The 25,620-nt window shown below is 43.9% G+C and overlaps 1 protein-coding gene across 4 annotated transcripts in view; it reads left to right on the forward strand.

The window, feature by feature from the left end:
• The window catches only part of SLC23A2 (solute carrier family 23 member 2), a 134,475-nt gene that overhangs the window by 36,680 nt on the left and 72,175 nt on the right, over positions 1-25,620 (forward strand). For 3 of the 4 annotated variants that reach the window (XM_036093283.2, XM_036093284.2, XM_036093287.2), the window contains one exon: positions 21,517-21,781. In XM_036093283.2, the coding sequence (XP_035949176.1) occupies positions 21,674-21,781 (108 nt within the window). In that variant the 5' untranslated portion in view covers positions 21,517-21,673. Of the gene's footprint in view, positions 1-6,592; positions 6,613-21,516; positions 21,782-25,620 lie in introns of those variants that run through there. The other variant, XM_078056974.1, reaches the window with a different exon arrangement.

The raw sequence follows: 25,620 nt of genomic DNA on the forward strand, positions 1-25,620 counted from the left end.
GATACAGTCTTCACAATGGATTTGCTTTGAGAGTTGGATAAACTCGATTTTACTTTCAGTGCGAGAGTTCTGGCATGTGCTGTCAGCACACATTCTGAGCTGTGCTTTGAGACCATGAACAAGTGGCCAGCCTTTAAATGTCAGAGAAGCGAATTTAAGGTGAACAGTGAATTAATTCACTCATTTCACCCAGATGTTTACCCTTTACCATGATGCTTCCCTTTGAAGGAAAAATAGCACTCATCACCATTCATCCAGGTTTGAAGTACGTACTGTTCCGTTCCCTTTTGAGAATGTAGTCATTGGGCTTATTCCAAAATGTGTTGTCTTGCCAGATTGTGTCTCTACATGTTTTGTTTTGTTTGTTTGTTTTAAAGAGTATAGTTCAGGCAGTTCTAATATAGAAGAAAATGGAAATAGTAGCTTTTTTCTCTTATGTAATCTGGCTCCTTTTTTCTTACTTTGTTCACCATTGTTAGCATACTGATTTATTAATATGGCTCAAGATGGTTCTTGCAGCCAGTGGGGAGGAGAGGGCGTACTTCCACTCACATCCCGTGGGCCAAAGCTTAGTTATGTGGCCATGTCTAGCTGCAGGGGAGGCTCGTTGCCTGAATTCTGTTGGTCGTGTGCCCAGCCTAAAATCAAGGGTTTTAATTTTTTAAATTTTTTGTTTGTTTTTTTTTTAAAGATTTTGTCAGAGAGAGAGAGAGAGAGAGCACGCACATGCACAAGCACGGGGAGTGGCAGGCAGAGGGAGACAGGCTTCCCGCCGAGCAGGGAGCCCGACATGGGACTCAATCCCAGGACCCTGGGATCATGACCTGAGCCAAAGGCAGACGCTTAACCGACTGAGCCACCCAGGCATCCCAGTCAAATGTTTTTATAGTAACAGTTAATTGAGTGACAAAGGACTCTTGGAGAAACCTGCTGGTTTCTGACACTTCTGATGAAATAGAGAAGTTGCCACACAAATCAGAACAATGCATAGTTGGAAATAAGTTATATATGAAATGTATTTTAATTCTGTTTACTTTTCTATGTTTGAAATTGTCTAAAATAGTTTTTTAAATAGTTCTGTATTTTCCAATTTACTTTACCGAGTGCTAGTTAAATGTTATAACACTAGGGGGTGCTGTTAGTCAATGCATTTGCTGTTTGTGTTTCTAGACCTATTCTTCCCCCCACCTTGGCTTATTACAGAATCAGAGCAGTTTTTGTCCAGCTGATGATAATTCTAAACCTTCTTTGTTGTTTTACTCAGTTTTTCAACATTTTTCAGCATTGAAATGTCTATATATAACATTTTTTTGGAAAGACAGAAATAATCACCACATATAAGGGTATTTCTCAAAACAGTTTAGATTTTGTCCTTAAAAGGAAAGCATAAACTAGAGATTGCATTAGTCAAATTACATATTTTTAAATGCGTAATTATTTCTGAAGAGTTACATTTTTTTTTTTTTTTTTTTTTTTTAGTATTTGCCTTAAGTTTAGCCTTTTAGTTGTCTTGCATCATTTTTTGGTCCTAAATTTACTAACCTTATAGGTATTAAGATTTGAACTGCTTCTAATTTGTCCCTTAATACAATGGGAGGGGCTTAAACTTAAAATCAGATGAACGGGGGCGCCTGGGTGGCTCAGTCGTCAAGTGTCTGCCTTCCGCTCAGGTCATGATCCCAGGGTCCTGGGATCAAGCCCCGCATCGGGCTCCTTGCTCTGCGGGAAGCCTGCTTCTCCCTCTCCCACTCCCCCTGTTTGTGTCCCACTCCCCCTATTTGTGTTCCCTCTCTCGCTGTGTCTCTGTCAAATAAATAAATAAAATCTTTAAAAAAAAAAATCAGATGAACGCAAAGAAGAAATACTCAGAATCCCGATTTACAGAAATGATCACTGTAAAGTAATTGCCATCTACTTTCTTAGCGTACTTGTCCATGTGTGTATACAATACTTCACAAAAGAGGGGGAATTAATATGAGTTAATGCTATGCCAGGGATGTTTTTTTCTGTGTTCATTTTGTAACTCCCTACCTTTCTGAAGTATCTTATTCTAGGTTTGTAAACTCATTTTCTAAGTTAGACCCATTACCTATAAATAATTATTTTGTCTTTCATTTTCCAGTATTTAGCACTTTATTTAAAGATTTTATTTATTCATTTGAGAGAGAGATCACGAGCAGAGGGGAAGAGTAGAGGGAGAAGCAGACTACCCGCTGAGTAGGGAGCCCGAGATCACGACTTGAGCCAAAGACAGGCGCTTAACCGACTGAGCCACCCAGACGTTGCACCGCACCCTCCCCCCCCCCCCAACACACACTTTAAAACCTTTTTCTTATTGTAGTAGTTAGGACACTCTTCTATATTGGAGGCTATCAGACTCCTGTTCCTGGCTTTCATGGGCACCTCTTGGGGTTTTTCAGGGCAAGAATCTCATTAGCTATGGCATGAGATGGGGATTCTTTTTGAGGACCTTTTTTCTTCTGTGTTGAATGTGCTAAAAGTTTTATTTGAAAATTGATGCTGAGTTTTGTCCCATGCCTTTTTGGTTTTTGTTTATCTTACAGGCTTTCTTCTACCCACTGATGTGAGTTGTAATACTGGTTTTTTTTCCTTTTCTCTGTCAAGTTTATGATCAGGATGATGCTAGATTTCTAAAATGGTTGATAGGCTTGTTTTTCTTCTCCAGTGCTCTGGAGCTGAGTAGCCTAGGAAGTTCTGTTCCTTAGTGCTTGCAGACGTTTGCCTGGGAAGCTACCTGGGCCCATGTAATTTTGAATGGAAGGTTTCTATCTGCCTTGGCTTTGGGAGGCTTGTTAAGAACCTTCTTGGATGTATTTATCCAATTTATTTATTTATTTTTTGCTTTTCTAGCCAATTTTTTTCTCTCATTTCTTGTCCTTTAGGGTATTTTATTACTTATTCTTTTTTGTTGTAAGGGTGTTTTTACAGTTTCAGATTCATCTTTGACCCAATGGTTATTTGGGAGAGAGGTTGAAAATTTTGAAGTTGTTATGACTTTGTTGGTTAGTAATTCTTTTGATCTCTTGTGGCATTATGGTCAGGCAGTGAGAAATAATAAATGCTCCTTTTTGTGGGGGGTTGAACTTTTCATTTGGCATGATGGCCAGTTTTCACAAATGCTCTTTAACCAGTGAAAGTAAAGCTCTATTTTCTGTGGGGTGCACAGTTTGGTACCTATTATGTTAGCCTTATTCATTATATTGGTCACATTTTCTCATCAATAAAAAATAAAACTCACATGGAGACTGAGCCTGTGCCCCTGTCCCTCCACCCTCTTGTCCCCATCTTCTTGGAGACAGTTAGGTACTTTTATGAACTGTCGGTCCTTTCTTCCATATTGTTAGCCGTATGGACTTTATATCAGTGAAATAATGTTTGGAACATAAAAATTGACGTGATATTTCCGTTGCGAATTTTTTACTTTAGCAGTGTAAACTTACCCTCTTTTCTCCCTTTTAATACTTCTGGCATGATTTCATGGTGTCTGATATTTAAAATAGAATGAGGCAGCATTAGTGCTTTATTTTTGTTTCACTTTGTTTAAGGTGTATTTTTGGGCATTGACATTTATATTCTGATGCACCTGAGAATACTTTGAATTTAACTCATTTATAGGTTTAGTTTGTGTTTTAGTCTGTAATCTGTTTCAAATTTTAATAGTGGTTTCCTTTTAAAAACTAAAAAACAAACAAAAAAACCAACCTCCAAAACAAAAAAAAACAACCCAGTTTTTCTAGTAGTTATCGCAAAGATCTAATGGTGTTTTAGAAGTCCTACCTGTTTGGGAGATGGGTTTGAGCATTATCTTATTGCCTGTCTTTAATCTTTAATAATGTAGTCTTGCTGGATCTGCTTTATTGTTATTAGTTACATTTTTCACATAATCTAGCATATGCTTAGAGAATAATCTGACATATGCATTCAGTTTTATGATCAGGTTTATCTTCATTATTTAGTTTTGTCCTGACCTTGATGGTTTTGATTGGCACATGTGATTAGCAGCCCTGCGTATTATGGGCCTCTCTGAATTTTGCCTCTTAGGCCGTTGGAATAATAGCCTCAACCTCCCCCTCCCCCCTTCTGAGCCTCTGCATATCTGAGGTTGCATTTTTTTGGCTTTCCCACATGAAGGGCAGCTTGTCTGGGTATAAAATTCTTTTAAAAAAACCTTTTCTTCAGTTCTCTGTCTTCATTTTCTGTAGACTTCTGGCATTTTTATGCTGCCTTGGAAAATCCTGGGGTTCATCTTAATTATTGCTATTACTTGAGTAACCCAAACACTTTCTCCTTCTCCCTGGATGTTTCTACAACTTCTTCTTCCTGTAGTTAAATTATTTTGCCAAAATGTGTCCAAGAACAGGTTTCTTTTCTCCGATTTTGCGTGAATCTGGCGTGCCTTTGTAATGTCTCTAATTTTTCTTAATCTCAGAATAGTTGGTTTCTACTCTATATCTTTTTTACATCTTTAAGCCTGTTCCATTCGTTCTTTATGAAACAGTTTTATTGAGCTAGAATTCACACACCACACCGTTCTCCCGTTTAACCTGTGTGGTGCGTCAGCTTCCAGGGAATCACACTTGTGTAACTATCACTGTCAAGTTTGGAACATTTTCTTCATCCCATAAAGAAATCCCAAACTCATTAACAGTCGCTCCCCATTCCTGTCCCCCATCTCCACCCCAGCCCCATGCAACCACTAATCTGCTTTCTGTCTCTCTGGATTTGCCCGATCTGGACATTTCATGTAAACGGAGTCCTACGGCATGACTGGCTTCTTTGTTCTTCTTACGTCTAGTCAAGGAGCACTGGTTATTCATGTCTTGGTTTTGCTCTTTGCTTTTGTCCCTCCAGGGTTTTCATCTGGGAACTGTTACTGCCTTTCTGGACTTTTCTTTGTCTCTCCGTGTTTCCCAAACTTGTCCTCCACCCATTAGTTTTCTGCTGTTTCCTTGGGTTTTCACTTCTCTCTGTTGCTTCTTTACCACCCCCAGCTTGTTCTCTCTTGGTCTCAGTCCGTTTTCTTCATGTAATTGTGTGATCCCATTTCCCTTTTTTAAAAATAGCAACTGTTTGTTTTTTAATTCTTTTTTGTTCCAAATTGAAATTTTCTTTTGGTTCCTGCAGTTTAACCTTTTTGAGGTTAGAGTCTTCACAGAACAGCCTGAGGACGGTTCTTGTGTTCAGGATACAGAGACTGGATTCTTTTTCCCATAGGCCACATGCTGGGTTTTTCCTCTTAGCTCACTTTGGAGTGAGGGGCCTTCTGGTCTACCTGAGGCATTGGGTATGTCCCATGTGACCCGTGCTCTGGGGACTTGTGAGGATGAAGCTCCTGCTCCTGAACAGGTAAAGCTCTTGGCTCCCAGCTTTCTCCCCGCTTCGACTGCAGCTTCTACTCCAGTCAGCTGGCATCTTTCTCTTGTGCCCACCACTGACTTCCCAAAGATGATTCATGAATGAGTAACTGTCAGAGCTGCTCTCCTCCAGGCTGTCCTGTCTCTTCCTCTGCCTTTATCACCTCTTCCAGGAGGTACTGTGCTGCTGGTAGATGTCCCTTCTGCCTGCCTGTTTCTCACCTGAACCCTGTGGTCCCCTTGCGGTGCTGGGGAGAGGGAGGCAGCTTCTTGCCCTCTCACGGCACATCCCAGGGGAGCAGGTGCCTGCTGCCCAGGTTTCTGGCAGGCCCTGGCCTGGACTAGAAAGTCCTGACTAGAAAGGACGAAGTCTGACAACAGCTGTGGCTTCTTCCCTCCTCTTGGTGCTAGATTGTCAGCGCGGGTTTGCCTTCCTGAGTGTTTCTGTGGGCACTTCCACTCTTCAGTGGGGCCTCTGTGGCTGGGACCTGCGTGCCAGAGGCCACACACAGCCCCGCTGGCTCTCAATACTGCAGTTAGTTGTTGCTTTTCCTGTCATTTCAATGAGCAGATCATGCTTTGAGATCATGCTTCTGCGTTACTAGAAAGTCTCCAAAGTCGGAGTTTCTCCGTGCTGTCGCAATACATCTCAAAGATCTTAATCTTTGAAAGTCTTTGGGCTTTGAAAACAATTGTTTTTGGGGCCCCCAATTGGGGAAATGTTTTTGGGCCCCCGGCTGGGGAAATGAAACATTACCAGGAAGTATGAACCCCCCCCCCCCCGCCCCCTGCTGTCACCGAGCTTGGAAGCAGTGTGGGTGGACTCGTTCATCTGAACAGGAGTGTTTGGAAAGATAGGTTTAATTTCCCTTATTTGTGTGGGTTTGAGAAATGTAATCCCAGCAACTGCTTGGTTTCCACAATAGAATATCCACCATGCCACATGAAACCTGTGACAGACTGACGGTGAGCAGACCATACCAGAAGCATGTAGTAACCGTTTGTAACCAGGTGGTGGCTGTTGTGTAATTTCTGACTAGATGGTATGGTTATACAATTTTGGTGAGCCTGTGTGGGTTATAAAAGGCGAAATTCCTTCAGCACCTAAAACGGCTCCTGCTGAGCATCAGGACGATCCCAGCCCAGCACAAATGTCAGCACAGAGTTGGGTTGTTGGGTGGGTTGGACACTGATGAACGAGTGTTTTTTGTGGATAGGGTAAGATTTCTCTCTGCAGGTAAGACCATTTCTTGGTAAATTAGCTCTGCTTTGGGGAATTAGTGTCTGTGTGTCTGTCTGTGTCTGTGTGTGCATCTGGTGCCGTGGGGGTCTGTTTCTGCACGCACGTTCTGTGATTGTGTGCGCTCCGGTCTGTGGCTGTGGCTGGTTTTCTGCAAATACATAGCTCCGTCTGCGTGTGTCTCTGTAGGTGGGTGAGGAGCCTGTGGCTCAAGTTCGCCCAGCTGCGTTACTAGAAAGTCTCCAAAGTCGGAGTTTCTCTGCGCTGTCACTATTTAAATAACCAAATGTTAGTGTTTATGCAACTCGTAGAATTAGAAGGCAGTGCCCTTCATTAAACATGTGAGAAAGAATGACCTTAAAACCTGATCTGCAATAATTGAAATGCCACATGTGCTGTTTTTCAGTTGCTCTTTTACCTTACTTTCTGAGTGAGGTCCAGTCCTGGGTCATCCAAGACTTTGTGTGTTCTTTTATGCAGAATTTTAGGGCCTCAGAGAAAAGTAAGGAACCCAGATTAAACTTCATGGAGAGCTGGAGTCTTTTATAGCTGAATACATTAATTTTTTAATCCTTTAAGGTTTGGGGATTATGAAAATGTTAGGTTCAGACACTAAAGAAAGCTGTACATCTGTGGCATAGGATTCTAAGCGATTGCAGTCTCTGTATTGAATGGATTTTTTTTTTTTTTTTTTAAAGATTTTATTTATTTGACAGAGAGAAAGCCAGCCAGAGAGGGAACACAAGCAGGGGGAGTGGGAGAGGGAGAAGCAGGCTTCCTGCGGAGCAGGGTGCCTGATATGGGGCTCGATCCCAGGACCCTGGGATCATGACCTGAGCCGAAGGCAGACGCTTAACGACTGAGCCACCCAGGCGCCCCTGGATTTTTTTTTTTTTTAAGTTTTATTTATGTAAGTACTCTCTACACCCAACATGGGGCTCGAACTCACGACCTGGAGATCAAGAGTTGCTCACTCTTCCGACTGAGCCAGCCAGGTGCCCCTGAATGGCTATGTTTTTTTAATGAATCAGGAAGAACATGTTCCTTTGCAGGAAAAGAAAAAAACAACCCCAGCTATATAACTTACTCCCAGGTACTATTTTTGTTTGTTGACTGTCAGGGAACAGGCTCCCATTTATTGAAGGTCAGGGAGAGCCTATTATTTGGATCACTGTGTACTTGGAGTTAACTTGGAGAAGAATTACAGCGTCCAGCCCCAGGTAATTGCAGTGCAGTTTAGGCGAACCCACTGTTCAGTTCTCAGGTAATCCATCAGGGCAGGTGGAATTTCAGAGCGCCCTCTTCCTTATCTTGGGCAAGTGTTTGAGGAGGAGGAGATGGAACTCTTGGTAGAGCGGGGGTTGGGTGAGGAGAGAAAGAGATATTGCAGAAGAGATTTGCCAATGGCACAGACCGTAGGAAGGAAGCAGCAGGTAGTGGAGGGCACTCAGGAAGTGTGCTGAAGTCCAGCAAAACCCAGCAGGTATAGTTGGCAGTTAGGAAACGAGGGAACGAGGGAGCTTGACCTCTCTCCGCAGGTGAGACAAGGGTGTTTGGCTTTGACACTGAGGGCAGGAAGAACTGATAAGAACATTCCAGAGAGGAATGGGATGGTCTAAAGAGTAGTTCAGAGTGAGGGCTGATAAGTACGTGGGGCTTGAGGCGATGGGGTGAACGGTCATTGGGAATGCTTCTGCTGTGCTTTTTCCAGCAGAGGCAGCTGGGCAGAGTAGCTGGAGGTGACCCACTACCCTCCCGAGGCTCCTCCTGTGGGAGCGGAGGAGGCGCAAGTCCTCACTTGTGCTGGAAACGGAGGGTGGAGCGGGAGCTGGAGCAGTACCGGGGGGTGGGGGGGGTGGGGGTGGGGCATGGGGTTAGCAGGGTACAGCCGTCCCTGGAAGCTACCTGAACACTCAGGTTTGTCTTTGTACTGGGAACTGGGAAAGGGGCGGGGGAGAGAGCAAATGACAAAGGTCATTTGGAGCTGTGCAGGAGGAGGAAGCTTTCTTTCCATTCCTGGAGAGAAACTGGGGGGCTTTATCCAACTTCGTCCAAAATGACCTTTAGAGATAACTTACCTCCAGGCCTCTTCTGGCCGCTCGTCTTCAGAGCCTGTTCTGTTAGTCAGTCTCTAAGGGAATTGAGAGCAGCTTTCATGCTCTCAGAATGATTGTTGTGCCGGCCACTTGCCCTTAGCTGTTGTCCAAGTGAAAATCAACGTCCCTGCCTCAGTTTTCTGAACTGTGACATGGTGATGGTAACAGCCCTTCCCAGCATTCTTGTAAGGGTTAAGTGAAATCCTGTTTGTGTCTTGGATATGATAGGCAGTCAGTTAATTCTGAACATGTTTTTATCTTGTCACTACAAATGCATACAAAATTAGCTTTCCAGTGGCCCCTCAAATGACTGATTAATACATTTAAAATAGTCTTTAATTAAAAACACCATTGGTACGAGAAATGAGGTGTTAAATCATACAGTAGGAATAAATGCAATAAACCCAATCTTGATTCTGCTTGCGTTTTCTCAAATATACCTCTGTATTTTGATTCTGGCCTATAAGCTTTACCTTTTGCTCCATTACCTCTCCTTCTGCCCTCACTTGTCCAAGGCACATGCTTTCCCTGAGTGAATATGGAGGATTAGGATTAGGTTTTGTTTCAGGTGTATCACTTACGGGCCCCTGGAAAAATGTTTGTTTTCTTTAGATATTTTGAGTGCCTTTTATGTGGTGGACACTGTGTCCCTGTCCCTATCCCTGCCTGGTCGGGGAGCTGGACCAAGAAGCCATGTGCTTAGAAGAGGGACAGCTAACCCAGGAATGCTTCTCGGACGAAGAGGCTTCTTGATCTCCGACCTGGGAACTGCAGGTCAGTGTGGTCCATGTGGATGGTACCTGGGGCAGGAGAGTCATGGTTAGGATAGTCAAGTCTTAAGGTCTTATCATAATTGTATTTAAATAAAGTTTGGGGAACACATTTCTGCTGGATGAGAAGTTGCTGTAGCATCTGATACCTATAACATTAGGTCAGAAACATGAAGATCACTGATGGGTATGGATTTTAAAGCCCGCCAGACCAGCAAAACACCAGCTGCTTTGACCTTTTACTGTATGCTCAACTCTAGCTTCCCCTAACCAAGCCGTCAGTGAGTCAGCGTCATGCCCTCTAGGTCCCATGACCATCGCTTTTCGTGGCTCAGCCTGTGTGTAAACGGACATCAGCGGAACAGCCCCTTTCAGACTGGATTTAAGAGCTCTCTCAGGATTTAGAGTTCAGTTTGGGTCTAGAGCTTATTCTGTCCCAGGACTTCTTGGGCCCAGTCTCCAGAAGAGATGGAAGGGGTCTCCTGCGGGCAGGGAGTGTTCTTTAACATCTCCTGTTTCATTTTACCAGTGGGGGATTTTATGCTCCATAAAATACTTGCTTTCAGTCAGGAATGATCCTCCCTTACCCCTTGACGGTCTGGGAGGATTTGCGGCGTCCATCCAGCGGCCCTGCAGCCCGCTGTCGTGGCCCCCGGCTCAGTTTTCACGGGATACCCAGGCAGTCCAGCACTGTTCGCCCAAAGGCCTTTTTTTTCCCCCTTTAGAGCAGGGTTGTTGACGTGGGGCCTGTGAGGGGGGTGACCTCTAAAGCACTCCTCCTCCTGGGGTTCCCAGCAGCTGTGTTGATTTGGAACCTGGCGGTGGACTCTGGGCTCCCCTTCAGAAATCCAGTTTTTATCCGGCTTCTTTTTAACTTTTCTTTCTCTTGAGAGAAAAGTTGACAAATCAAGACAGTGACAGAAGACTGACATAGCTCGTTGCGGGGCAGTGGAGATTTTCTCGATTGCAGTCATTGAGGTCTTTTGGTATAGGGCTCTGATCGATGTTAAAGAGAGGCCACTCGGAGGCCATGATTTTGGGTACTCTCTACCCTTGTAGTAAGGAGGTATTAGGATATTTTGTTATCAGTGTCCTTATCTTGTACCACATGAACAAACTTTTTCTATGGGTATATTCCTTGAAGCCCAGCAAATAACCTGATATAAATTGGGTACCTGGAATATGCCTTTTATGTCACTGGGCGGGGCTTTAGTTACGTCAGTGACTTTTAGGCTCATTTTTGTTGTGGTTTTTAGACTGAACCACAGTAAAGTATTTTATCTTGAAACTAGAATCCCTTATCTTGTGAGGTGTACTCTGAAGTTTTTTGTTCTGTTAAATGTCATTGTCTTAAAATTCTGGTTGAGATCCACTAGGTTGATAATCCTAGCCCACTACTACTAGTGGGGTAGTGACTTGCAGTTTGAAAAATAAGAGCAAAAGTTCCTGGAGCGTTTTTGGAAAAGGCTTTATGAGGATTTTTTTTTTTTATCTCCCAGTTACACCCCATGACACCGTAACTGTCATCACAAGATCAAATAATAATCACCACTTACAGGTTCATTCATTGCTGCCTAAGGGAATGATAATAGCTAGGATAAATGTCAGGATTGCAAACTTTCTAAAGCAGGACCCTATGTATTAGGCAGCCATTCAAGTCCTTTCATTTAAAGGGAGTTGAGCATATATAAATTGAGGTTATGTGTTCCAATAATCTTTTTTTGTCTTGGATTAAAAGTATTTAGGTCAAATGTTAGCATTTAACAGAATGTAATGGAGCAGGCACAGTTTAACTATAATCCCCTAATGATGGGATTTAAGCAGAGAGCGAGCCACGGATTGGCTTTGAAAATGTGCTTTATCATTGAACCTGGCCAGCTCTGAAAGGTCTTGTTTGTACCTTGGTAAGAACCAAACTACAGCTTGGCAAGTTGAGGTTTTGAGTTTCCTTATCCCAAAGTTTTCCTTGTTAGTCATACTCTCAGCTGTCTGGGTAGGTTTCTGCAGGCAGAGAGATTATCCCGCGCCGGGTTGCCCATGCAAAGGTGGGGGTGATGTGGGGACCACTAGCCTCAGAATGTTTGTACATTTGTTAAAAATGTTCCCAGGTCCCAACGTAGGTCTGTGGAGTCAGAATTTGGGGGCGGAGACATTTTTTAAGTTGGTGGGATTATGGGAGTTTTTAAATTCTTTTTTTTTCCTTTGAAAATTGATTTTTATCAAAATGTAGTTTACGCACTGACGGCCCCACCAGCATCACACCACGGTGTAGCAGGTTTCTCCGCTTCCTTCCTCTGCCTTCGGGAGTTGCCCTGTCCATTCCTGTGCTAGGGCCGCCACTATCTGCTTCCTGTCACTGGACGTCAGGGAATCAGGCAGCATGTCTTGTGTCCGGCTTCTTTCTCTCTGTAGTATCTGTGCATTTTCTCTCTGTTCTGTACATCAGCAGTTGCTTCCTTTCTGTTGCTGAGTATTTTTTTGTAGGGACCCGCTATGACTTGTTTATCCATTCACCTGTTGATGGACCTTTTGATGTCTTGAATTCTGGGCTGTTACAATGAAAACAGCTTGGAGAATTTGTCTACAAGTATTTGTGTGGAAGAAATCTGCATTTTGAAGAAGCTTCGCAAATGAGTCTTAGGCACATGAACTACTGATTCTTTCTTATTTTGTAAAACTGTAGATTTTTGTGTCAAAATGTGGATTTGCCATGCATTTATATTTTTGTTGTAGTATTGCCATCTATGCAGCATAAATATGTATTTTATTAATGTTTATTGAGTATTCTGTGCTCAGAGCTGGGAACATAAAGATGAATTGTACACAGGGGAGATTATACCCTTCGGGAGGATTCTTAGTGGTTACTGCATTCAGCTATTGAGTGCCTTGGACTAGGAACTGCTAGATGATGATCAGGATGATAGATCAGGATGATGGAAAGACATGTTTTCTTAGGATTTGGTTTTGCTTCCAAGAAACACGAAAAGGCTTGGTTAGTAGTAAATGCCAGGAGCAGCTCAGCTTTTAAGTTCTCTGTTTGGATAGTACCATCATACTTCCAAGTCAGGTGGCCATGGTAAGCCACAGTAGGGAGTTGACCCATTCCTGGACAGCAGAGAAATGGTCAGATTAAAAAAATTAAGTGCAAAAGAAATGATCACTGGCTGAATAGTTGATCAAAGAAGTACTGATTCAAAACGGTTATTCTGTATTAGTTCATGATTATTGGTGGTTGGAGAGCTGGTGGTTCAGTCCCTAGGGAACTGGAAGTTTGTTAAAGACCTGAATATTTTACTTCCCTACTTGCTCATAGCAGAATTTGCCAAATTACAGTTTTTCTGCTCTGACAGGCTTAGATTTATTTTGAGGTTGAAAAAAAAAAGTTTTTTTTTTATGAGACTGTAATTCCTGCTTGCTTTAAGGTGGTGATTTTTAACCATGGCCACAGGGGAGCTTTATAAACTAGATGCTCAGGCTCCATAGACCTATTCAGTCAGATTCTGTGGTCAGGGGGCCCCAGCAGTAGTATATTTAAAAATTCTTAGGTGGTTCCAACATGGAGTCAAAGTTGAGGACCATTTCTTTGGGGCCAACCTTGGTTATTGGTACACCTCTTTTGTCTGTCCCCCACCCCCTTCCCAGCTAAGCGTAATTTACAGAACCTTCGCTTTTCTCCATTTCTCTTCTGACAACGGAAGTTATTTTACAACTTGAAACCTAAGAACTTAATTCCACATGTCTTGTCACTCCAAGACTGTGTCCTGACCACTGAACAGAAGGGACCGGACTGCTTCATGTGACCTTGTTAAGGGGAACTGACCACATCTCTGGATTTGATTCTGAACAGAGGGGTGGAACCAAGTGCTGATGTGGACATCATCAGGCTCTTCAGGGAAAAAGGGGCACCCCTTTCACTGCTAAGTAAATAACTTTAGAAAATAGGGAGACTTAAGTCCTTTGCCATCCCACTAATCAACATTTCGGTTGACACTGTGGTGTGTGTATGCGTGTGTGCACACTTAACACGCACACAGTAAGTTAGGGTTAGTGCTGTAACTAACTCTTTATCACTGTATGAATTGCCTTTAATTCTTTTATTCATTGCCTGATTTTTAAAAAATTGGTATCTTCTTTTATTTTTGTTGTGGTAAGAATATTCAGCCTAAGATCTACCCTCTTAATAAACCTTTAACGACTGAGCCATCCAGGCGCCCCTCTTAACAAACCTTTAAATGTACAGTACTGTATTGTTAACTGCACAGTGTTCTACAGCAGATCCCTAGAACCTACCTTGTCTAATAAACTTTACACATGTTGAATAGCACCCCCCGCCCAAGCCCCTGGCAAGCACCATTGTATTCTCTGCCTCTAAAAACATAGTTTTTTTTTATTCCTTGCATAACATAGGGTGAACATCTTCCCATGTCAATAGACATTTCTGTGTCATCTTTTTAATGTCTGCATGTTCCTTTGTAGGAACATACCATAATTTTGCCATTCAATTCCCTAGTGTTGGTTATTAGATTTTTCCTGATTTTTGGTCCTATTAATAATGCTAACATGCACAATTTTGGAGCTCTTTGTGTCCTAATTAACAAATATTAGTGAATGTATCTCTTAACAAATATTAGAAGTGAACATGGCGTATTCAGATACATATAACCAAATTGCCTTCTCATTAGCAAATTTATTTTTCATTAGGAGTGTGAGTATGTGTATTTGTCCACTACCTCACAAATAAGGGCATTAAAAATAACCCACGTAGATTAATAAAAAGGTACCTCATTTCAGTATACTTTTGATTTTACACAAGGATGGAACATTTATTTTGCTGTTTGTATTTAAGGGGGATTGAAGATGAGCTCATATTTTGTCCATTTTTAAAAAATATTATTTATTTATTTGTCAGCGATAGAGAGAGAGAAGGAGCAGCAGGAGAGGGAGAAGCAGACTCCCCGCTGAGCAGGGATTCCCGACGTGGGGCTCCATCCCAGGACCCTGGGATCACGACCTGAGCCGAAGGCAGATGCTTAACCGACCGAGCCACCCAGGCGTCCCTATTTTGTCCATTTTTATATTAAGGACTTTTGTTTCCTGTTGATTTATAAGAGCTCTTCAAATAGTAAAGATATGAACACATGATCTTATGTAGGTTATATTTTGCTTTTTAACTTTGTGTGATTTTGATTTTTTTTTTTCCTTCATACAGAAACCTAAAAAAATTTCATATTGCCGAATCATAATGGTATGCTAAGAAAGGAGTCCTCCACCCTAATGTTATATAACCATTAGTGGCCCTTCCTCCCTCCCTCCCTCAGTTTTTTGCTCTAACCTTAGGACTTACTTTTTGTTTTTTATTACCTAGTATTGAACTGGTTGTTTTGGCCTGTTGTACTGAAAAATCCATACTTTGCCTTATGATTTGAGGTGCTTCCATAGCCTGTATTTCTCAGTTTTTGGGGTTTCTCTTGTGTATTTGTCTGTCTTTGTGAACTCTGTTTATTACAACTTTATGTTAGGGTTCCTATCTGATAGAACACATTGTTACTCTTTTTTTCAGATATTTGTGGCTATTTTTGCTTATCCTCCCACAGGAATTTTAGCAAGCCCCCTTTCTCTCCTTTTGGGGTATTAATTGATTTTTATTAAATTTATATACATTATGTATATCAGAAAAATGAATATCCTTATAGCAGCACTCTTATTCCAGGATCTGGTTTGTTTCTCTGGTTATTTAAATGTTTTATGGCCCTTAGTAAAATAGTTTATTGTTTTATTCATAAAGGCCATGCACATTTTTGGTGAAACCTAAGTAATGCTATTACTGCCATCTTAAACAGGATTCGTGGGGTGCCTGGGTGGCTTAGTTGGTTAAGCGGCTGCCTTCGGCTCAGGTCATGATCCCAGGGTTCTGGGATCGAGCCCCGCATTGGGCTTCCTGCTCAGCAGAGAGCCTGCTTCTCCCTTGCCCTCTGCCTGCCACTCTGCCTACTTGTGCTCTCTATCTCTCTTTCAAATAAATAAATAAAAAAATATCTTTAAACAGGATTCGTACATCCTCTTATCTTTAGGGGTCGGTAAACTTTTCTATAGGTATCTCAGGTTTTGTGGCCCAGATAATCCTGTCACATGTTCTTCCTTGCTGCTGTTTACCACCCTTTAAAAATGTAAAAACCACTCTTAGCTGGGGACCCTGCAAAACGAGGCAAGGCAGCACTTTGCAGCTTCTGAACCAGATGCTTGTTGCTGGCATTTGGGGAATGCTTTAGGTTCACTACCTTAGTAGTGAACTACCTTACTAGTGAACCTAAAAGAACCTTAGGTACCTTTTTTTTTTTTTTTTTTTTAACCTATGTGGATTATTTTTAATGCCCTTATTTGTAAGGTAGTGAACAAATACACAGACTCACACTCCTGATGTGTTTTGTACCTAGCCATCAACTGGTAGGTCCTCTCAGATTTTCCTGTCTCTTGATTGTGGTTCTCATTTGGTCTTTTCCTTTCAGACACTTCCCCCCTCCGTCTGTGTCAGCTGAGTGATCGCGGTGGTGGTGACACCCTGGCTGGTCCCTGACATCAGTGCACGTGTCACTGGTTGATGTTGGCTCTTAATTTCCTTTCCCAGTTTAGTAGGAGTGTTAAGCAAGAATGAGTGTTACATTATATCAGGGATCTTTATAATTATTTTTTTAAACCAGTTATTCATCCCACAAATCCCGGGGAGCCTTCAGTGCAGGTGCCAAGTCCGGCCCCGGGAGCCGGGGGTGCAGGTGGTGGGTGCCACCCCTCGTTCTGATAGCGGTCTGGCTGGGCAGGCAGGCGTGGCCTTGCCATCCTCATGGATCCCGGCTGCCATGGTGACGTGGCGACCAGAGGCAGCACGGGTGGGAGTTCCCCCGACGGAAAGGGGTGAAGTAAAGGTTGTTTTGGAGGCACCACACATGCAAGAGCCTGAGAAGCTAGTGGAGGACCTGAAAGATGGAAATGACCGCACAGGGGAGGCCAGGCCTCCCAGTAGGTGTCACGGTGACCCTACAGCCTTGCTGAGGAATTTGGCTGTCATTCTGAGGTACATCAGGACACCATCAAGGGGCCCGATGGCTTCTGGTCGTGCCGGCTGCACTTGTATGGACAAGAGGAGTGCTCGAGGTGGGACAGAAAGTGAGACCAGAGGTGGTGGGGCTGTTGGGATGGTGTTGATGCGGCAGAGGGCCTGGAGCCCACAGATTTGGGAGCTCCTGCTCTGGGGGACGTGGGCTGCAGCCCCGGAGAGGCAGCTCGGCAGCCCTTGGGGCCCCCTCCGAAATCCCAGGTAGAGCAGATGGCACACGGCAGGTCGGACAGAGACTGTGCTCCCAGGGCAGCCTGGGGCACGCTCGCTCACGGAGGTCGGCCAGAAACCAAGCATTCGAAGGACAGTGTTAGGTCTTGCTTGTATAAACACTCTTAGGACGGGAATGCTGATTAAAGTTTGAATCCTGCTCCACTGCTCATGGCTGTGTGTCCTTTGGCAAGTTACTTCACTTCTCTGAAGCTCAGCTTCCCCTTGTGTGGAGTTAGTGGGCACATCACTGCAATACTGTGCTTACTCGGGAGAACGAGGTGCCATTGATAAGGTGAGGCAGGTGCTCAGCTGGGAGATTGTAGTTGTTGCTCTCACTGTGTTGTCCTCATCCTTTTCATCGTTAGTGAGCCCCATCTTTCATCCCTCAGCTCCTCCTGCCCCTTGTCGCTGGGTCAGGGGCGAGATAGCGGTGGCCTTGCTTAGTTTTTCTTTTGCAAGGAGTAGGAAGAGGGGTGATGGATGGGCTGGGGACATGCAGACGTTCCCCAGTGTAAGATTCCCTGGGAGATTTTGCCTTTTGTTTTAACACAAACCCTAAACTCCACCCTCCCTCCCCTGTTTATCTCCATCTGGGCCTTGGCATTTCCCCACTCAAGTTCAGCCTGTGTGGATGAAGCACTCTGATCTCAGGTTGGTGCATGGGTTCTGGCCTTGAGGCTGTCTTCATAACTCTCAAGTACTTGGCTGTGGAATGCTCTGTCATCTGGGGACTTCCAGGGATGCATTTCTGTGCTCAGTGTTTGCTGTCTCCTCCCTTCTTCCCCCGTCTGTGTGTCTTACCCAATAAAGGGTATCCCCTCTTCCAGGGTCTTGGCACCCTCTGCCCCGAAGCCTCTCTCAGAGCATCACTGCCTTGCACTTTGCTTGGGCCCATCCCCTCTTGTGCTCACTTGGCTCCCCGCATCTTCAGGGCACTCCAAACGGTGCTGCTCTGTAAGAGACAGCAAAGACAGTGGGTAGGTCCCAGTAGAGCTCATGAGGGCCAGTTAAACAATCAGTAGAGAAACACAGAGTGCTTGATAGAAAGTGGTCTTGCCACAGTGGAACTTTGTTCCTGGTCATGGGGGCAGTGGGGAGGGTTGGCTGCTGCAGGGATGATCGTGTCTGAAATGAGCATGAAGATGCAATTCACCTAGGAGACTAAATGCATTCTACATTAAAAAGCCCTATCCTGGGGCGCCTGGGTGGCTCAGTCGGTTAAGCGTCTGCCTTCAGCTCAGGTCATGATCCCAGAGTCCTGGGATCAAGCCCCGCATCGGGCTCCCTGCTCAGCGGGAAGCCTGCTTCTCCCTCTCCCTCGCCTGCTGCTCCCTCTGCTTGTGCTCTCTCTCTCTCTCTCTCAAAAAAAATAAATAAAATCATAAAAAAAAGCCCTATCCTTTTCCCTAAGGTTAACATGGGTGAGTGCGGGTTGGAGAGCTCTGCTGGTCCTCTGGTCCGCTAATGGCCGTGGGGCTGCATGTGGAGCCAAGGGCTCATATGGCGCTTCTGATAACCATAGCATGTAGTCTTGTAAAAACCTGGCAGTGGTTCACTGTCCTCTTCGCTTGTCCGGTCTTCCTATCTTCTGGGAAACCCAAGCTTCTGGCGGTTACGGTAAAGGTCTGTCAGGGCTACTTTAGGTATGTTCATTGTCATGCTGTATGTGGTTTTGTTGTTGTTGTTGTTTTTAGCTCTTGGGAAGCTGATGGGCGGTAGTAGCTAAGTCATAATGTGTAGAAGATGGATGGATTTGATTACAAACATGAGAATAATTCTGAAAGATCATCCACAAAATTCACGAACAAACAAAAAGCTGGGATAAGATATTTGTAACCAAAAAACAGAGAATTAAAGGATTAAGATCCTTACAGAAATAAAGATTTGTAAACTATAGGCAAAGGGCAGAAGGAGATAAACCACAGAAGAGTCTTTGTACTTGCTAACAGACGTGAAAAACTCACGAGTCAACACATCACAAAATCTCTGAAAAATTCTCTACTGGCGCAGCTTTGTGGTAGGGTTCCCAAACTTGGATGAGATGGGATCGATTCGTCACTGGTGGCACCGCCAATTAGGAGAGTCTTTCTGGAAGAGAATTTTGTTTTATGTCTCAAGAGCCTCAAAACTCTTCTACCTCCTTAGTCTTCTTCAGGGACTCTATTCCAGGGCATTGGGGTGTGCGAAGGGTTTGTTACGCATTTCATCATTTGCCTACCTCTCTGCAAACTTTGCCTTTGCTAGGAATTCTTTGTGTTGTTTTGTTTTGAATTGTTGTAAAACATTTTAAGTGAGGACACAAGGAAAAGGGTAATTTGGAGTGAAATCTCAGCCAGGGCTATAGGTAGAGCCTTCAGGGTTTTCTAAACAATGTCCTTCTAAACAGCTTTCTAAACAACTTCCCCTCTGAGGACAGAAAGTCCTCCCTTTTATGTATTGGAAACTACATAGTAAAATGGGTCCCCATATTCCCTACAAACTGCAGAAATGAGCAGAAATGGCCTGCTCATCCCAGTTATTGTAAAGGGAAAATTATTTTAAAAGTCACAAAATTGGCAGTAAGTCCCATAGACTTATTCCTTTACAGAGTTTGCTCTATCTGGTGACATCCATGTCCCTGCTTCCCAAACCGGAACATGTATCCCTTGCTCTGTGCTCTGGATCCACGTGGCACACCGGGGTGTCATTTTTGGGAGGAGGGAAATGTTTTTAAACTAGGGTTTCTCAGCCTTGGTACTATTCACATTTGGGGCCAGGTAGTTCTTTATTATGGGTCTGCCCTGTGCATTGGAGGATGTTTATCAGCACTCGTGGCCTCCACCCGTTAGAGACTAGTAGCTCTCCCCTGGTTTGATGACCTGGAAGGTCTCCGGACATTGCCAAATGTCCCCTGGAGGGAACATCACTCCTGGTTGAGAACTACTGCCCCTTTTTTTTTTTTTTTTTTTTTTAATTTATTTGTCAGAGAGAGGGAGAGAGTACAAGCAGAGAGAGCAGGCAGAGGGAGAAGCAGGCTCCCCACTGAGCAAGGAGCCCAATGCGGGACTCGAGCCCAGGACCCTGGGATCATGACCTGAGCCAAAGGCAGACGCTTAACCTGCTGAGCCACCCAGGTGTCCCGAGAGCTACTGCTTTAAATAGATATGGATATGATGTAACCAAGAAGGCAAAATGTGCACGAACATTTAAACCAAAAGAGCCCCTCAAACCACTTTGATGTGTGCACTTGATTCTGTTCTACTTAAGGCAACGGTTTATTTTATTTTCCTTTTTTGTACTCTACCTACTGAACTCCCAGATTTTTGTATAATTACTTCTCTTTTCTTATTTGTCTGTATTTCAGTTTCTCCCTTGGTTCATCCAGTCATTGTTGAATGAAAGAGTCCCTAACAGAGTTCCTCGAACAAGTTTCCTACTTGTATTTCTAACATCGAGTAGGTGTGACTTCACATTTGCAGGACAGCTTGGCTGGGTTATTCACTCTCAGTGGGACATTAATTGGTGCTGAGATATGACATGATTCTGATGAATGTTCTGTCCCTTCTCACCCCTACCTGCTTGTGGTATTTTTTTTTTTTAAATGAAACTTGGGGCATACTTAGACATGTTTTATTGTCCAGATGCCAACCCTTGTAGGGATCCTTTGTGTCCTCTCATTTTTTGAAGCCGAAATTCCCCAAATGCTTGTTAATTTTTGGGTGGATCTCTTTTATTGTCCAAGTCATACTTTTGTTTGAAATTGAGTTTTTAATTTTCTTCTTCACTGAAACTTGGCTGCATAGAATTGTTTCAGTAATATCTTACTCTTGACTTTTGCTTAGATTTTCTCTTAGCCCAGAGCATTGCACTTTTCCTCATCGACCAATATCAGTTTCTCTGAGCATTCCAGATCCATCTTACTCTCCTTCCCCCTCTTCCCTTATCTCTTGCCATTTTACCTCCCTTCCTTTTTACTTTGTCTTTCTGATTTCTTCCTTAGGTTTATGCTGTTATTCGATTGATGTGGAATGTTTTGGCTCTGTGTTTTGTATGGCATTCTTCTAGCCCATTTGAAGGTCATCTTGACACGTGCCTAGAACTTTGTGTGGTCATTTAATCCCAGTTTGGTTTCATCTCTCTCTCTCTTTTTTTTTTTAATGCTTTTGAGTGCCTTCCCCCACCACCTTTAATTGGGCACCTAAAGGGAATTCAGAACTTTGATATCCATGCAGTCATAGTATATTAGCTATAACTGCATTCACTGTCTGGTGTGGTCATCACCAGTCACACGTGACTATTTAAATTCAAATTGATTAAAATCAGATACAAGTAAATTTGAGTTTCTCCAGCAGCCTCGTGGGTAGTGACGATTGGGTTGGACGGGGCAGATGCAGCACATTTTCCTCACTGCAGCAGTTTCTGCTGGAGAGTGCTGGGCTCTGAGAGCTCTACCATCCAGCGTGTCAACGGACTCGCTGTGTAGCCTTTTCATCCTTGGACTTAGGTATGGCTGATGGCCCAGTTCAGCGGTCCTCCTCCCAGGGGGCGATACAGAATCTGCATGACTAACTGAAGATGGCGGGGTCTTGAAAAGTGTGATTAAGTAATGTGCTTTTTTTGATGTTTGGATGTAACTTGTACTGTAACCAACTTCTCTCTGCAGGAGATGCAGTGAATGTGAGTTCTGTGCTCTTTATGCGCTTGTGGTGATTTGCCTGCTTCCTCTCTCTAGGTGCTAAGAGATGGCGGCGCTTGTGGGGCTCTTCTCTGCCTGAGCATCGGGCCCTCCAGGCACTGGGAGAGCCGGCGCAGATCCTGGGCTCCTCGCCTGAACAAGCCTTCTCTTCCAGCCCCGGCAGTCCAGCAGCTGAACTGCTCGTTTTCTCTTAATGATGGGCATCGGTAAGAACACTACGTCCAAATCCATGGAGGCTGGAAGTTCAACTGAAGGCAAATACGAAGATGAAGCGAAGCACCCTGCTTTCTTTACTCTTCCGGTAACTCTATTCCCTTCTTTCTCTCTGCTTGACTCACTCTCAAGTAGTTCCCGTGTTGAATCAACATAGGATTAGATTTAACACTCCTGTTTTCAGTGAAGGTTAAGGCATTCAAAAACGAAATGCTTTTCACGTGAGATAGTCTTCGGGAACCCTGTTGGCTGACTCTAGTTTTGGCTCTGCTGTCTGCTGGAGTCACCTGATGGGGTTAACTCCAGGAGGGAAGCCTGCACTGCTGTGAACATAGTACAGCCAGCCAGTTTACTGTGTGCTGGAGGATGCTGAAAGCTTCATTCTAGCTCCAAAAATGTATTCTAATGAAGTAACCTGAAACCCAACTTCAGACTTTGATTGCAAGGTAGGAGAATGAATGAATGACTCACCATTTGGAACCCAGAAGTCATGCTTTGTATTATGGCAGCAACATCCAAGATGTAGTTTTGCCTGAATAAGTGTTACCAGTTAGAGAAGGCTGATTACACACATTCACTATGTTCAGGGCCAATACTTTTCCAGATGTAGGATTATGATTTGATGTGTATAAAGGTACTTAAAGTGTTGGTTCAAAAGAGGAAAGAGCTCTTTAGAGAGAACTTGCCTCCAAGTGTTTTTCTCTTAATACCGGACACGAGGTTAAGGGCAAGAATATCATTCTAGGACTCCTTAAAGCATGGTCCTGGAATTTACCTCACTGTGGCATGACTCAGTAAGAAGGACGTGAACACCCATCCTTAAGTACATTGACTTGACTGGCATTCACATTTTGATTTTTACCCTATTGATTCACAGAGAGATGTCCCACTGATTTTACAACGGACATCACTGAAATTCTTCCTATAAAGTGAAATTTTTAAACTGGATTTTCTGTTGTGTTGAAGGCTTAGGGTTGACAGGTTTTCTAGAGGAAGAAGCAAGGTGGTTTTCCAAGTTTAAATTAGATCGAATTTGAAAAATGAAAGGAAGGTTTCGTGCCTGGGTATTGATTTGTCTCTCCTGCTGCCTGAGAGCCCAGCACACCATTTACCCTCACCCTCCACTTGAGAGACATGAACTTGAGCTTGCCTTCCCCACCCACCTGCCTTGTCATTAGGGCGGAGAGTTTTAGGTTGACTTCTTTTCATGTTCAAATTGTGATATTCTATAGTTAGTTAAATCCACGGCATATGCTATCCATTTTCATATTTATTCCCTGTTGTTGGTTTCCCTCTCCCTCCCTCTTCGATCGCTTTTCATTTAAAAAAAAACAAAACAAAACACTGAGGGTCTGTGAACGGTCACTACCTTTGTGTTTGTACATCTGAAAATAACTGTATTTTGCTCTCAACTATTGGGTGAACTTCTGTTAATGACACTAGAGTTTACTAGTCTCTCTGTGTTTCTCTTTAACTGCTTTCTCATGGTTTGGATATCTTTTTCTAGTGCTAACTTCTGGATGGATCCCCCAGTGTTATTTTCCATTTACTAATTCCTTGTGAACAGTCATGTGTTTATGTTGAATTTTTGTTGCAGGGATTATAGTTCTTATTTCTGAGATTTCTATTTGGTTCATTCCTGCCTATTTTTGGTTCTTAATTTCTTGTATGCATGTGTTTGTGTTGTTTAAAAATGTTTCTTCATTTAAATCACTGAGGACCCTAATGCACTTATTTTAAAGTAATTCTCCAGTTGTTCTGTTTTCCATCTGGCGTAAAATCCTCTTCTGAGTGTTTCTTTTGAGATTTTCTTCCCTCTCCTGCCACCCCCCTGTTCCCCTGGCTTCTGTTGCTGTGGTTTTACATTCTCCCTTCCTAGATCCAGTCCAGACCTGGGTCTTATGGTGGAGGTCTGACTCTCCCACAGTGGTGCCAACCATGACGTGACCTGCTGGGCCCTGGCTTTGGGCACTGGACCTGGTTCTCATCCCCCTTGTTTGGGGATCCCCAAGTCCCTGTCTCCCTGATGGAGCCGAGGGCTGCCTGACTGAGGTCTACCGGGACTCAGAGCCTCGTGGGGCCCAGTGTCAGCCTATTTGTTACTTTGTTTCTTTTTACAGAAAGGTTTCTCTGGGGGTTTTTCCCTCTACCATTATTTATAGGAGTGGGGCTGGGAAGGACTGTTCCTCATAGCATTAGCTTCCAGATCCATCTTCACTAGGAGTCCCTGCAAATACGTGGGAGCCGGGAACGTGGACATAATGTGTAGTTGGGTATAAATACAATGTGAATATAAAGTTAGTTTAACACTGCAGCAGTTTTGTTAGAGAACTTGCAGAATATTCCCCCACTATGTCAGGCTATAAAGATAAGTATTAAAAAGGGAATGAAAAAAGAGTAATAGAGTTGGCCTCATGGGATCAAGCTGCTGGGAAGGGAGACATGCCAGGGGGAGGGGGCCGTGAAGGTCAGCACACGAACTGCCAGGATGACGTGGAAGCAGGCATGTCGGGAAGTGTGTTCACATGAACTCCGGCAGAGCTTATGAGAAAGCAGAGGGCGAAACAGCAGAAGGAAAACAGATGAAAACAAAAGTCTATCAAAGAATGTTTGTAAAGAAATAGTTCATGTGATGGAATTTGGGGTTGTAGAAAGTTTTGTTAGGAACTATTTTGTAATATAATAAAAATAGGAACACTGTACTGCCCATATTTAATCACTAGTGAAATTGCTGCCCCTTAGAAAACTTAAAAGTAAGATAGAAGACCGTTTTGCATGATTTGCTTTTTAACAGGATAGTCTAGGGGGCTGGAGCAGAGCTGGTCTCTTTCCACTGTCCAACTGGTAGGATTATTTTGGTCACTGCCTCTCTGCTCTTGGGATGTTCATCTGTGTCTCTCTGTTCCCCGTTCGGCCCAGAAGGTCTTAGACACTAATTTCATAGACTCTGACAACCTTAGAGCTAAAAGTGGCTGTAGAACTCTCCTGGTGGTTCTGTGGGAAAGTGAAATGCAAGGATTTGCCCAAAGCGTCTGGTTCACATGGTGTGTTAAGTAAAGTTTATATCCGTTGGATCCCACAGTCTCGGCCCCAGGTAGCTCACCACTGGTGGGCAAGACAGGAGCTGCATACAGATCACACTGATGATAGGTGCGGTGCACACTGATCTTCTGTGTTGGGCAGCTGGTCTTGCGGATGGTCTTAAAAAGGAAGAGTTGGGGGGCGCCTGGGTGGCTCAGTCGCTGGGCGTCTGCCTTTGGCTCGGGTCGTGGTCCCAGGGTCCTGGGATTGAGCCCCGCATCGGGCTCCCTGCTCCCTGCTCCGTGGGAAGCCTGCTTCTCCCTCTCCCACTCCCCCTGCTTGTGTTCCCTCTCTCGCTGTGTCTCTCTCTCTGTCAAATAAATAAATAAATCTTAAAAAAAAAAAAAAAAAAAGAGTTGGGATGGGTGGTGATGGAGCTGCTGTAGCCGTGCTCTGGCAGGAGTAAAAGGTGAAAAAGGAGGCTCAGTCTCTTGTTGCCTCCAGCTACTTGTCCCCGGCAGCATCTGGCTGACTTGGTGATTCTGGTTGTGTTTTTGTTTTTCTTGTCCTTATAGCATGGCCCCTCGGTGCACTGAAAAATTGTGTTTGTCTTTTTCTCGACATCTGTGCTGCCCAGGGCAATAACTGCTAGCCACATGTGGCTATTTAAATTCATTAAAATGAAAATCTAAAATTCAGTTCCTCGGTTGCACTGATCAAGTGCCTGATAGCCACACAAGGCTACTGGGTAGCCCATCTCTTTTTACTGGCTGGTCAAGGCTTTGCTAGACTCTAAAATGCAGGCCCTTACTTTCATGTTTGCTTTGGAATCAGAAACTGGGGCTCAGGCTGTCAGCTGTCAAGGTGCTAGAGACGGCAGGAACCAAAGCTGGCTGCTCCTCGAAC

This window comes from Halichoerus grypus, chromosome 10, assembly GCF_964656455.1.
Source record: "Halichoerus grypus chromosome 10, mHalGry1.hap1.1, whole genome shotgun sequence".
Classification (NCBI taxonomy): Eukaryota; Metazoa; Chordata; class Mammalia; order Carnivora; family Phocidae; genus Halichoerus; species Halichoerus grypus.